At 41.0% G+C, this 13,274-nt stretch overlaps 2 protein-coding genes across 3 annotated transcripts in view; one reads left to right on the top strand and one right to left on the bottom strand.

Annotated features, from left to right (window-relative positions):
- LOC139656316 (copine-8) overlaps positions 1 to 13,274 on the bottom strand; it is a 170,819-nt gene that overhangs the window by 106,106 nt on the left and 51,439 nt on the right. The gene's annotated exons all lie outside the window — the stretch shown is intronic.
- alg10 (ALG10 alpha-1,2-mannosyltransferase) lies at positions 6 to 5,288 on the top strand. Of its 2 annotated transcripts, none has more exons than XM_071533850.1 (3): positions 6 to 311; positions 1,082 to 1,290; positions 2,135 to 5,288. In XM_071533850.1, the coding sequence occupies exons 1-3, from the start codon at positions 152 to 154 to the stop codon at positions 3,194 to 3,196; spliced, it is 1,431 nt and encodes a 476-aa protein (XP_071389951.1). In that variant the 5' UTR covers positions 6 to 151; the 3' UTR covers positions 3,197 to 5,288. The 2 variants fall into 2 exon arrangements, with proteins under 2 accessions (XP_071389951.1, XP_071389950.1); XM_071533849.1 differs by having other exon boundaries at positions 6 to 316; positions 1,093 to 1,290.

The raw sequence follows: 13,274 nt of genomic DNA, 5'->3' as shown, positions 1-13,274 counted from the left end.
TGTGTTGTACGCAGATTAACCTGTTTTCCCTCCAATTTGTAATCGTTCAGTCGGTTTAGTACGCGAATCGAGTCGTTATGTGGTTTACACAAGTTTATAAAAGCTAACCGGAGATTGCCATTTGTTTTTGGATCGGATTTCGTGGGCAGATATGGAGAAATTTGAGGGCTACATTTTCACTGCTCTCTGCAGCACCAACTTTTTGATATCATGCCTCCTCTTCTCTAAAATCACTCGGGAGCAAAGGGAGCCGTACATGGACGAGGTTTTCCATATTCCACAAGCTCAGAAATACTGTCATGGCAAATTCAACGAGGTAAACTGGCTTTCCAAATGTAACGCTAGCCATCTAAACGAATCCCCCATTGTAGCTAGCTTAGTTGTGGTACGTTAGTAGCTGGCGGATTAACAGCAGAGCTCTTGTCATTTGAAATGATGTGACAGATTGTAGGGTTTCTAATCTGCATATCGACCATATAGAAAGGCATTAGCGGGGGATATATTCCTGAAAGCATTGTACCTCTTTTAGTGGCCTGACGCACAAGGCCTATCTTCATCTCAGTTTCGATAAATCCCAAATCAGATTGCAGTTAAATGGAGTTTAAACATAATGCATATAATGTTAGCTCAGTATTAGCAAGCCTAAGCGTAACATGGTTTTGATCCTATAGGTCCTTATGTATCTGAAAGTCATGACAACGGCCTCTTAGGGCTGGACGATATGATATAATCAAAGGGTTTTTTTCGATATCAATATGTATCACGATATTGCTCACGTATGCAAAATCACATGTTAAACAATCAAATTGATGTTCATCCATTTGAACCGAATGGTAATGTTAGGTGTGATGTCAAAACTGAATTTTTCAAAATAATATTCCTTAAAATGTTTGAAATACCTAATTTTGTAAGTTTTTAAATAAAATGTGCTTGTTATCATCAGTTTAGACAGCAGAATTGTGTGTCACGATATCCCAAAATCAACATATCATCACGATATGATCCCACTGAAGGAAGATAAACGATAATATTGGATTATCGCCCAGCCTCCCTCACTATACTGATGCCCCCGTTGCTTCCTACCTGTCACAGTGGGACCCGATGATCACCACTCTGCCAGGCCTTTACCTCGCCTCTGTGGGAGTGATCAAGCCTGTGGTGTGGCTGGCCGACCTGACGGGAAAGGTGGTGTGCTCTACGGCCATGCTGCGCTTCGTCAACCTGCTCTTCAACTGCGGCAACCTGTACCTGCTCTATCTCATCATCTGCAAACTGCACCTCAGAGAGAAGGTAATGCTAGATGATTAGATCTTTTTGCACTGAAGAATGAATGTATATGTCACTCATTATGGTTACTCACTACAGCTGGGTTTACATTAAGGTAAACTTGACAGGGAGAGCATGACGCTAATACTTCCAGGGTTATGAGTTCAGTTCCCACTGGAGCCACCCGTACTTAAAGTATATTCACTCATGGTTCTCACCAAATTGCATATCATCGCTGTCAGATGAAAACCTTGCATCTCCAAAATGTCAACTAAGAAAAACAGCCTTGTATGTAACTCGATAGCCATGCATGTTTTAGTTTATCCAATAGGGCTGAACGATTTTGAAAAAATATCTAATTGCGATTATTTTGACTGATATTGCAATTGCGATATGATTTGCGATATTAGAGGGAATGTTCATTTTTACATCATTATTCTCATTTTCATTGAAAAACGTATTAAAATGATTATGGTGTGATTTTTGCGGGGATCTGTACCAAACAAAGATGTTTTCTTAAGTCTGTAGAATATGATGTGTAGGCCAGGACATCTCTGCAGCACGACAATATTTCATTTAAAATGGTATTTTGACACACATTTCGCCTTTAACAAATATTGCGCCTCCTGCGATTTGAAAATTGCAGTAGGCCATATTGCGATTTCGATAAAATTTAGATTAATTGTTCAGCCCTATTATCCAATGGTGTTTTGAAAGGGTTTCATGAGCCAAAGGGGTTGTAGAATTTTCTCAAACCATAGAGGACCAAGTTTAAAACATGAAAATCACCAAAAATCCAGTTACTGCCATTGAAGCAGTTCTTGCTATTCCTTGTTTGTTTTCTGATCTCATGTCTGAGCTCTTCCAGACGCGGACGGCCTCACGCCGAGTCCTGTCGGCCCTCTCCCTGTCCACCTTCCCCGTGCTCTACTTCTTCAACTTCCTCTACTATACCGACGCCGGGTCTACTTTCTTCATCCTCTTCACCTACCTCATGACGCTCTACGGCTGCCACAAGGCCTCGGCGCTCCTCGGCGCCTGCTCCGTGCTCTTCCGCCAGACCAACATCATCTGGGTGGCCTTCTGCGCCGGCACTTTGGTGGCCGGCAAAATGGACGAGGCCTGGAGGACGGAGCAGACGAAAAAGAGGGACGACAAGCCGCCCTCTTTCCAGATCCCCCTGTCGGTCGGCGGGGCAAAGAAAGTGATGCTTTTCACGTTGGAGTTCCTCACCTCGCCCGGCCACGTGAAGGCGGTGCTGCTGGTGGCCTGGCCCTACGCGGCGGTCGGCGTGGGTTTCCTGGCGTTCGTGGCGCTGAACGATGGGGTAGTGGTGGGGGACAGGACGAGCCACGAGGCCTGCCTCAACTTCCCTCAGCTCTTCTACTTCTTCTCCTTCGCCCTCTTCTTCTCCCTCCCCGCCTCCCTCTGCTACTACCGCGTCCTTCGCTTCCTCCAGGCTCTGAAGAAACAGCCTTTCTTCTATCTCTTGCTCACGGGCGTCTGCTTGCTCCTGGTTTGGAAGTTCACCTACGTCCACAAATACCTCCTGGCAGACAACCGCCACTTCCCCTTCTACGTGTGGAAAAGGCTTTTCCAGAGGCACGAGCTGGTGCGCTTCCTCCTGGTCCCCGCGTACGTGTTCGCCGGGTGGAATTTCCTGGACTCCCTCAAGTCGCGCTCGCTCTTCTGGAGCCTGGCGTTCCTGGTGTGCCTCCTGGCCGCCACGGTGCCCCAGAAGCTTCTGGAGTTCAGGTACTTCATCGTTCCCTACCTGATGTACCGCGTCCACATGCCCCTCCCCTCTCTTCCCAGACTTGTCGTCGAGTTCCTCCTGTACACGGCGGTCAATGCGGCCACACTTTACATCTTCATCAGTAAGACCTTCCACTGGCCGGACAGCGCAGCCACACAGAGGTTCATGTGGTGAACAAAATGCTGGTATCAGATATCGGGGAATACCAGGCTCAAATAGGGTATTGATATCAGAGAATTTCCCCAGTACTACAAACTGATACCCAGAGCGACATGTAACATCTCAGAAATCAAAGAAAAGTGACTTGACTTTCTGCCTTTGCCACACATAGGAGGATGTTAGATCTCTCTGACGGAGAAAAACGGATTACATCTTAATCATTTTTGTACAGTGTGTCCAAACGTATGGTGTTGTTCCAGTAAAAGTAATGGGATTTCTACAGCTTAGTACTGAGAATCAGTATTAGCTAGTGTCCAAGTGGTGCAGCCCTAAAATAAGCAGACAGGCGGCAGAGAAAAGCAGGAGCCCTGTAAGCCTGAATCAGACTCAAGCACACTGAAATTCACTGCTGTAGAAATGTTTATAAGATAAAAAAGATTTGTAGGTTCTCAGTCACAGACAAAGGCTACAATATGTGAACCAGAGCTGGAGTCAATTCACTTTGAATTCAGTCAGTTCAGAACGTAAAGTGAAATGACACAACAGTAACAGTAACAAAGTATTCATTCTCAATCAATTATTTCCTTCAAAATAAGATGTATGAATTTTTTTAAGTTTATGGACTTTGATGAAATTCCACTTCCTTGACTGATTACATTGAAAGTCAATTGAGCTCAACCTTGATGCATACATGGTATATTGATGAATTGTAATTATCTGTTTTGATGAGAATTTCTACAAAAGGTGTTTCTATACTTATGTTAAATATTTTAAAAGAATTATGCTGGGCCTTTTGTTCCTGCTGCACAGGCTGAAAAATAATCTAATGTAAGTTTAATGTCAGCTAAGGCTGTGTGGGAATTGACAAGGTGGGGTATGAGCCAGCATTTTTCTTTTGGAAGACTTTTTTTTTTTTTACTGTACATATAAAAATGCAGTTTTTTGAGTCCTACTTTGCAGAATTGACTGTTGACATTTGAGCTGTAAATATGATTAAAGAGACCAAAAATGACCTAGCCATATTGTAAAGCAGGGATGTTCAGAATTTCTACTGTATGGGACGTTTTTGTAATGAATTAGGTTTTTGCCAATGAAGAACACTGACAGCCATCTTTTTTTTTCTTTTTTTTTCTTTGGTATAGACAATGGTGTTCAGTGAATGCACCTGATAAACTGAATGATTTAAAGGATAATTATGTTGTTTTTTTTGGTGATTGTGAGTGATGTGATACTTTTGAATCCACGTTTGATCTACAAATGGCTGTATAATTATTTCACTGGATTGAATATATTTGTTTTCCGGTTTCAGTATGATTGACTAAAATATAAACACATTTTTTCTTCTTTTTTTTTTTACCATAAAACTTTATTTTACCTTGATCAAGTCATGTCGATCCATTGGAGAGCGAAAAATGTCTGCAGTCTCATGGGTCTTTACTCGTTTGGTATTTAAATGAACTGTTTTGTTTTGTTGTGTTAGATGATCTCATCTTGTCTTCACTGCATTCCCCGTCTCTGTCAGCTAGCTTTGTCGTGTCCAATGTGTGTGTGTGTGTGTGTGTGTGTGTGTGTGTGTGTGTGTGTGTGTGTGTGTGTGTGTGTGTGTGTGTGTGTGTGTGCGTGTGTGTGTGTGTGGTTGATTTCAAAATCAGATTCCTTCTATGTAGATGTCCTCACATGACCGTCCAAACCCAACTGGACCCGACTGCACCCGATGGGGCTTGGGTCCAAAAAATATAATTTAAAATTGCAGTTCACTTGAGAAAATGGGCAGAAATGTTGGCTTGGTTCAGGTTTGGTCTTAAACTTTTCGGGTTCAAGTGAGGCCAGGCTGAAATTCAGTCAAGATTTTAATGTGACTGTTACTTATTCAAATAAACAGTGTACTTATCATTTCATATTTTTTTTTTAGATATGTTAATCTACATTAATCGGTGTCAGAATGTCCATTTGACTTGTATTTGAGTCTATTTCTGTGTCTGTGTTTGCCTCATCAGTCTGTTACGTGTGTTTCATACTTCAAACTGTCCAGTCAGCTGTTTGCTGCTCCCATGTTAAAGCAATCCTGTGGAGACATGCAATAAAATGATTCCTGCAGCATCGACTGTCAAAGTGACAAAGGGTCAAGTGTTATTTATCACAAAGTGCTTTACACAATACCTAGGGCAAAAAAAGTTTAAAAAACAAGAATGATTAAAAAATAAGAGTTAGAACAAGTACATCACAAACTCATTGGTCTCATACATAAACGGCACAGTGTTTAGTTGAGTAGAGTGAAATGAGATTTAGATGGCCAGTCTTTGTATTTGAAGTGTGGACAAGTGGTACCATCAGTTTTTTTTTTACATTTTTATGAAAGTATTTTTTGTTGGTTAGTTGTTTTTGTTCCTATAAGAGCCTCTCAGTTTGAAAAGAAGCATTCACATCAGACAGTTTCATATCAAGGGATAAATTCACTATTGATGGTTGATGAATTCAAACAGGTTTTGAGTGGTGAGCGGCAGTAGAGAGTCAGAGTCACATTTAAAGGAGGAGGATTCAGGCTCAGTCCCTCTTGTCATCCGGTCTGCTGAATCCCTCCCAACTCCGAGGGACCCTGACCTCTGACCTCTCCATCTTAAAAAGAGGATTTTCCTATGAAGAATAACAAAGTATTACACTATAATTATTGGAACATAAGTAGCCTTAGGAGTCTCATTTATACATACAGATCACTCAGATTCACACTAGGAGGAGCTATAAGACAAAGCTAGATCTTATGAGGAGAACATGTACTTTCTAATTATGAAAACCTAATTCAAACTGACCAGTGACAGTTAGGGTATATTCATGCTGTGAACTGGCCTAAATCACCACACTATGCACCCCATAACGGCTGAGAAACATGGAAAAGCTTTAAGTGCTCAAGCTTCACTTTGGGTTAAAAATCAGCTTTGTGCAGCTTTGGCCTTGAAGACGTTTTTTTTTTTTTTTTTGTTCCATTCTAATTATCAAGCACTTTCAACTCTAACAAACACCAAATGCTTTCAAATAAAAATGAAATTACAGCTAGACAAAAGTCAGACAAAGAAGAAACCCAGGCAGACAAATTTGATTAGCAGAATCAGACATTCCACAATGCATAACGATAATAACAATAAAACCTATTGATTAGCGTTGTTGCTCATAGTAATTTCAAGTGGTTTTTCATAACTTTGTGAGTGAAAGCCCAATTGGAAAAAAAACACACAAAAAAACAAGTGGCACAATGATTGCTTTCCATCTAACCCATATCATTACTGGATTCTAATTACACTCCACAGTGTGAGGCCCAGCTCACAGGAGAGACTTTAATAAAATCAAACTGGGATGATTACACAAAATGTTGATTACACTATTCAGCCACTTTGAGGATGCATGAGGGAGCGACAGACTGCTTCGCAAAGCAGCGCTGGGTGTTCAGGTTTAATTTAATGTCACACTGGAAAATCTGAGAATCACTTTGGAATACCTTTTTTTCTCTCTCTCTCTCTCTCTCTCTCTCTCTCTCTCTGTCTCTCTCGACAAATGGTAAGTAAGAGTGAAGTTGGTTTTGGATTTCGATTAAACGTGCAAGCTCATCTCCTTCATTGTGTCGGACGATCAAAGTGCAGATGTATCTTTCTGGCATTTCCAAAATTACACTGATTAGCCCAAAAGTGATGCTAACATTGCTGATTCATCCATCTCTTGATGTGTTTGTTAATTTGTTTATTTGTTTGTTCATTTGTCTATGTGTCATGCAAGTGATACCTCAGTCACCAATGATTGGATTTTAAGGAAACCTGAGGAAATTATGCATCTCACCACTGTGTTTTCAGATTTACACTGATTGGCCCTAAGGGGGCGATACACGTTTGTTTGTTTGTTTGTTCGTTCGTTTGTCCATGTGTCACCCACAATATCTCTGACACCATTGATCAGATTTTAATGAAACTTGGGGGAATGATGTATCTCACCGCTGCACTCCCACATTTTCAAAATTACACTGATCGGCCAAAGGGGAGCGCTACAATTAGGTCAAAATAAAGTGACACATTTGTTACTGATTGGCCCAGAGGAGGACTGCATCATTTGCGGGGGGTCGACTTGTTTACTGTTGCTTTGTCCTTTCTCTTTCTTGTTCTCACTGTTTTTTTTTTCGCTTTCTCTCTCTCTTGCACACACACACACACACACACACACATACCAACACAAGTTTTTTGCATTTCTTACAATTTCTTCCAGGCTTTAATTTGTGCATGTGTCAGAGGCTCTGTGAAATTAATTGGAATTGGAGCCACGAGAAAAAGAGGTGCCGTTTGTTGCCTGGAGCCAAAAGGTGAGAACACGACAACACTGAAAGGCACTGAGAGAGATTTGTTTTTTAAATGTAATCAGAGTTTGCTCCTTAATTGCTTGTTGCATCATAGTTGTGAGAGCAGAACATAATTAGGATGAGAGAGAAGATGGAGGGGAAGCAGAGGAAGAGAAGGAGGAGGGAGAGAAAAAGAGTATTTGCAGTTTCCCTTCCTGACGCAGTCTGTGTACAAACCGGGTTCGGAACACAGGAAACATTTAACAGGACTGCAGGAATCTGATTACAAAAACTGTAAACCATTACAGTTGCAATCCAGTCAGATTACAGACACTTTCAAAATCAATAAATAAAAAATATGTGGGGATTTATATGATGCACAGTCATGTAAGTTTCATTCTCTGATCATCTGTTTCACTGCACACTGTTTGCGTGTGTGTATGTGTGTTACTTGTTTGTTTTTTTAGGATAGCACTACTGTAATTCCAATGTATATAACCTCATATATACATTCCTAATAGCTGATACAGGTAAACACTTTTTTGACACTGACGTTTCTCATTTTCTTTCTTCTGACTTGGGGCTGCAAGATGCAAGGAAGCAAGAATGTAAACCCACTTTAGTGTTGCACTTGTAACTTAGCAACAGAATACACAATTTCACAACTGCAATAAATGTCCAAGTAATTTAATATAGTATTCAGGCTTAAAATCCAGTTTTTATCAAGTGAAAATGCCATTGTGGTGAGACAATTTGAATAATTTTCCTGTGCAGTTTCACTTATTTGAAGAATTTCCTTGAGTGAAGTGGCGAAATATTGAAATATGGCAGATCACTCTTCTTGTTCTAAGATAATTCAACTTTCTGAAATGAAAGTTGTTCAGAAAGTTGTTGAAAAAAGTTGATTTTCATTGGACCTGGGTAGAATCATATCACCTCACTGCCAGATCTTTTTTCAGTTTTGAGATAAGAATTTGATTTAAAAACATATTTTGAAGTGTGCTGTATGCTGACTCACATGCAGCCCAAGGTTTGAAGACAAAGCAAGGCAAGGCAGCTTTATTTGTATAGCACATTTCATACACCGAGGCAGTTCAAAGTGCTTTACAGAGTAATAAAAAATACAGTAAAGGTAAAAAATTTACAATTAAAAAGTGCAAAACTACAGACGAGACCCCCAAGATAAAAGACCTAAAAAGTAAACTAGTGCAGTTCAAATAAAGTGAAATAGAAAGATAAAAGAAAAGACAGTGCAAGAGGATTAGAAAAGTGAAAAGTGCATTAAAATCACATTTAAAAGAAAATAAAAAAGATATAAATACATAAATATTACAGTGCAGATGAGTGTTGCCCTAGACTTCATTAAGCCCTGATTTAAAAGATTGTAAAGTGGATGCAGACCTCAGATTTTCTGGAAGTTTGTTCCAGGCATGAGGAGCATAAGGAAACGAAACATAAACATAAACATAAACATAATCATAACATAAATGAAAAGCTGCTTCTCCATGCTTTGTTCTGACCCTGGGAACAGTAAGCAGACCAGCACCTGAAGACCTGAGGGGTCTGGTGGGTTCATAACTGAACTGTACAGTAGTGAATAATGTGAACTGGGCGGGATACTAAACCAAACTGAACAGAGCTGGAATTGACTCAAGGAAAAAAAATAATTGAATGTATCCATGTGTTAGGGTTGTTTTTCTTTGTTTCTGGGCTTCGCTCTGTAACCTTAACCTTTAACCTCGCTGCAGTGGAAGTTCTGGTGCGGTCTGCAAAGGCCGCCTCATTACACATTATACTGGCCGGAGGGGTTTTATACTGGCCAGTGTTTCAGTGGAAGAACTCTGCTGTGTGGGAGCGATCAGAGGTCGATACGCTTGTTTCTCTTAGAAACTAGAGGTGACAAATTCAGGTCAGTCAGTCAGGAGTGAGACACTTCACTCCTACTTCACCTGTCTGTCTATCTGTCTGTCAAACTTCATCACAGTTTACAGAACTTCAGAACAGCTTTTTCTACAAAACATGTCTAGTGTTTATTGAGCAGTAGCTGTGTTACAACATTGCGTGTTCATTGTCAATATTTAATTTCATTTCAAAATGTCTAATGGGGTATATTTTAAATATTAAGCATTAAATATGATTCCCACTGTAAATGAAAGCGGAAAAAAGCAGGCATTTAGAATAGCCAAAACAAAATTTGGCATTACATCTTTTTCTACCAGACTCTAAAATAAGAAGAAGGAAGCTCCTCTCCTACTTATTCACTACTTTAACTTAACTGGAGGAGGAAGAGAGCAGGTGGACAGACGTATGTGCCTGCAATAATCTTGCAAGACGTTTCAACACCCAGTTTATCTTCACCGCCACAGCAGAAGGAAACATTTTTCTTTTTGGCATTTTTTGCATTTATTTGATGGTTAACAGCAGAGAGAGAGGAGGATGAACATCCAAGGGATCTGGAAGCAGCAACAAACCACTTCACTGATTGCTTTAATCCTTATTTCTGCTGATCAATACTGCAGCTTTTACTGTATGATGCACATTAGAAGACTGATGGAGATGATCAACTAAGAGCAACTACACTTAGAATTTTGCACCATGAATAAATTATCCAGGCTGAATGTTCCCTCTCATTTATTTACAACTAATCCACTTTCACAATGTCAACTTCTGCACTGGTCCCCCTTTGAGTCCACAAGGAACCACAGACATCCACCAGTGTGTGTGTGTGTGTGTGTGTGTGTGTGCACACCTATGTGTTTAGGTGTGGGCGATTATGTATGTGTGTTTACATGTCTTTGTGTGTGTGTATGTTGTGCCTTTGTGCTTGTGTGTGTGTGTGTGTGTGTGTATGTGTATGTATGGGGAGTCAGCAGAGCGGTGAGCAGTGATGATGTCATCACTTTCAGATGATTCTCTGCACCCCACCCCCCCACCCCAAACACTCTAGACCCTGTCACTGTGAATCAATCAGCCTCGTACACACACACACACACACACACACACACCCACACACACACACACATTGACGTGTCTACACACATACACATCCATGTTACGGCCACAGATGTACACAGAGACACACATGTATATGAAGATACACAAACATAAACACACACACACACACTGATAGCTTCCTGTATGGTTGGAGATTACACCACAACAACTATTGGGCCAGGGCCCTATTACTCTCTCGCTCTCTCTCACTCACTCTCTCTCTCACACATACTGAAACACACACACACACACACACACAAAAAAAAACTTTCGAGGCAATGAGGCTCATGGTACCTCATATAGTATCTGCCTCCTGTCCCATATTGTATGGCTAGCCTAGGTGGAAACACACATGCACACACACACACACACACACACACAATCAGAGCCACAGATAAATGCTTAGCCGTGATGCATAATATATCAAACCGGGGAAAACAAGTGTCCTGCTCTGTCCTGCTAATTGAGACAAAGGTGAGGTTTTCCTGTGTGTGTGTGTGTGTGTGTGTGTGTGTGTGTGTGTGTGTGTGTGTGTGTGTGTGTGTTATCTCAGAGTGCTCACAAACAAATCCATTAGTCAATGAGTCGGCAGGTTTTGGCATTTAGTCTCACTTACCACTGCTGTTGTTTCCAGAATAATGAAGAAGCATGGTTCTCTCTCTCTCTCTCTCTCTCTCTCTCTCTCTCTCTCTCTCTCTCTCTCTCTCAAGCTCTCAAGCTCTCAAGCTCTCTAAATCCAATTCACCTCAATTCATATAAGCAATTACTGGCATGGATGGCAGAGAACCAATATTGCCATAGCAAGCCAAATAGTTAGTCCATTATTTCTGTCTTTTTCTTGTTTTCACTGTGGCTTAAAACTTGATTTTACTGCAACAGCTTGGGAAGAATTTGCATGAACTTACACATCTACAGGGATTAAAGTTCTCCGTCGCTACGACGGATTTCCGTCAATTGGATTCCAGAGAGGCCATGTATGAGATCAGTGTGGATCCGAAGGGGGAAAAAAAGCGAGGGGAGGGGGGTGTTACGGGACTTAGGAATCGCGCTACCAGGTGATAGGCAGCTGATTTGTATAGGCATACAATCTACTTGGATGTCGGTAATTATACATAGGCCTATATAGCCTATAGCCTATATTTGTCGTTAGGCCATAATATTCTCGAATGCCTAATCCGTCTTTTTCTAGCAGCTAAGAATCGTGACAGTTTGCAATTAGATGAGCCCGAACGCCGTTTTCACCTGCATGCGCACACTAATTTCCCCTCATCCCTATAGCACTTGGCCTGTGACCTGGCTTCTCCGACAACAATGCTACAGCCAGTATGTTCTCCGTAAATGGGCTGGTGCTGAAATCTCATAATTGTACTTGTTTAGCAGGCGTTGAGGGCTAAGGGCGTGTACACACTGTCCACCTTTTTCTCAGCTGCCTCTGCCTTTTTTACATGAAAACCTATGGGAAGCGACCGCACGGCGGAAAAAAAGCGGCCGCTCTAAAAAGGCGGTGTGGAACCCGCCTTTTCTAAAAAAAAAAAAAGCCAGACAGTGTGTACACTCGCTAATGTGGGGGCCTCCTCTGTAACTTGTTTTACAAATTGTAGATGGGGAATATGACTTGGCCTGAAAAAAACTTTTCAGTCAGAAGATTTTTTTTTGCTTTAATCCCTGTCATCTAACAGATTTTAAAATTCACCAAATCCACCCATCTTTACAGACAGTTCACATTAGCTTGCACTGCAGCTTTTACCAATAATTTAAAGCTCACTTAGATTTTAAAATAGAAATCCTCCATTAAACTGCTGCACCTCAGACACAGAGCACATAAACCTGAGCACACCGGCTCTGTGCCGTCACTTAGCAACTTAGCATTTAAAAACAATTACAGTACATGAGAAAATGTTCTATTCATATAAGCATGGTGGGAGTTCAGTGGGCGGAGGGGCCATTACATATGTTTTGTTTTATTAATGGCACGCGGTAATTATGCAACCTGCCCACATTTCATTGTTTCCACTGTGTTGTCTGTAAAAGTTTGACGGTGCTGCTGCATTGTGGGTGGAGGGATCGGAAATCATAGCCATTTTGACAGGGGTGTGTGTGTGTGTGTGTATGTGCGTGTGTGATAGATAGATAGATAGATAGATAGATAGATAGATAGATAGATAGATAGATAGATAGATAGATAGATATTGCCAGCCTCATCCCTAAAGCTAAACAAAACTAAAACACACTTTCTGGACATATTCAAATCTCAGACACACACACACACACACACACACACACACTTGCCCTCTGACAGTTTGATGAAGTGCAAGAATTTGGTGAGTTTGAGAGGTTTTCATTTTCTTGATAATAGAAAAGAAAGAACGCAGTCTTTATGCAACCTTTATGTTTAGAGAATGTAAGTCTGCATGTTGAGAAAGATCCAGCATCGCAACAACTACCTGAAGCGTTTTTTTGGGGGGTTTTTTCTGGGGAATATTCAAACGAACTCCAACTTTAGCGCTGTCTCCGTGGCGAGTTGCTAAGCTACGGACTGTGTCAGGAAGTGACATGCGAACATAATTACGACCCTGGTTGACAGATACCAACCACAGTGTTCATTAGAGCGGCTGACTTACTCAAGCATTAAGACATCAAGTCTTTTAAAGGACAAACCCTCACACAACCTTTTGTATCAATTAATTACCGCATAATCATTTGGCGAATAATTATTTAAACAGTTAAGGAATGAAGGAATCGTGGATGGTAAGATGTGATTGGCAGAATTATGTACGGCTGCAT

This window comes from Centroberyx affinis, unplaced genomic scaffold, assembly GCF_046629955.1.
Source record: "Centroberyx affinis isolate AG114_WGS23_722 - 3 ecotype Tasmania unplaced genomic scaffold, CSIRO-AGI_Caff_v1 ptg002443l_1, whole genome shotgun sequence".
NCBI lineage: Eukaryota > Metazoa > Chordata > Actinopteri > Beryciformes > Berycidae > Centroberyx > Centroberyx affinis.
This window is presented reverse-complemented; position numbering and strand designations above follow the sequence as displayed.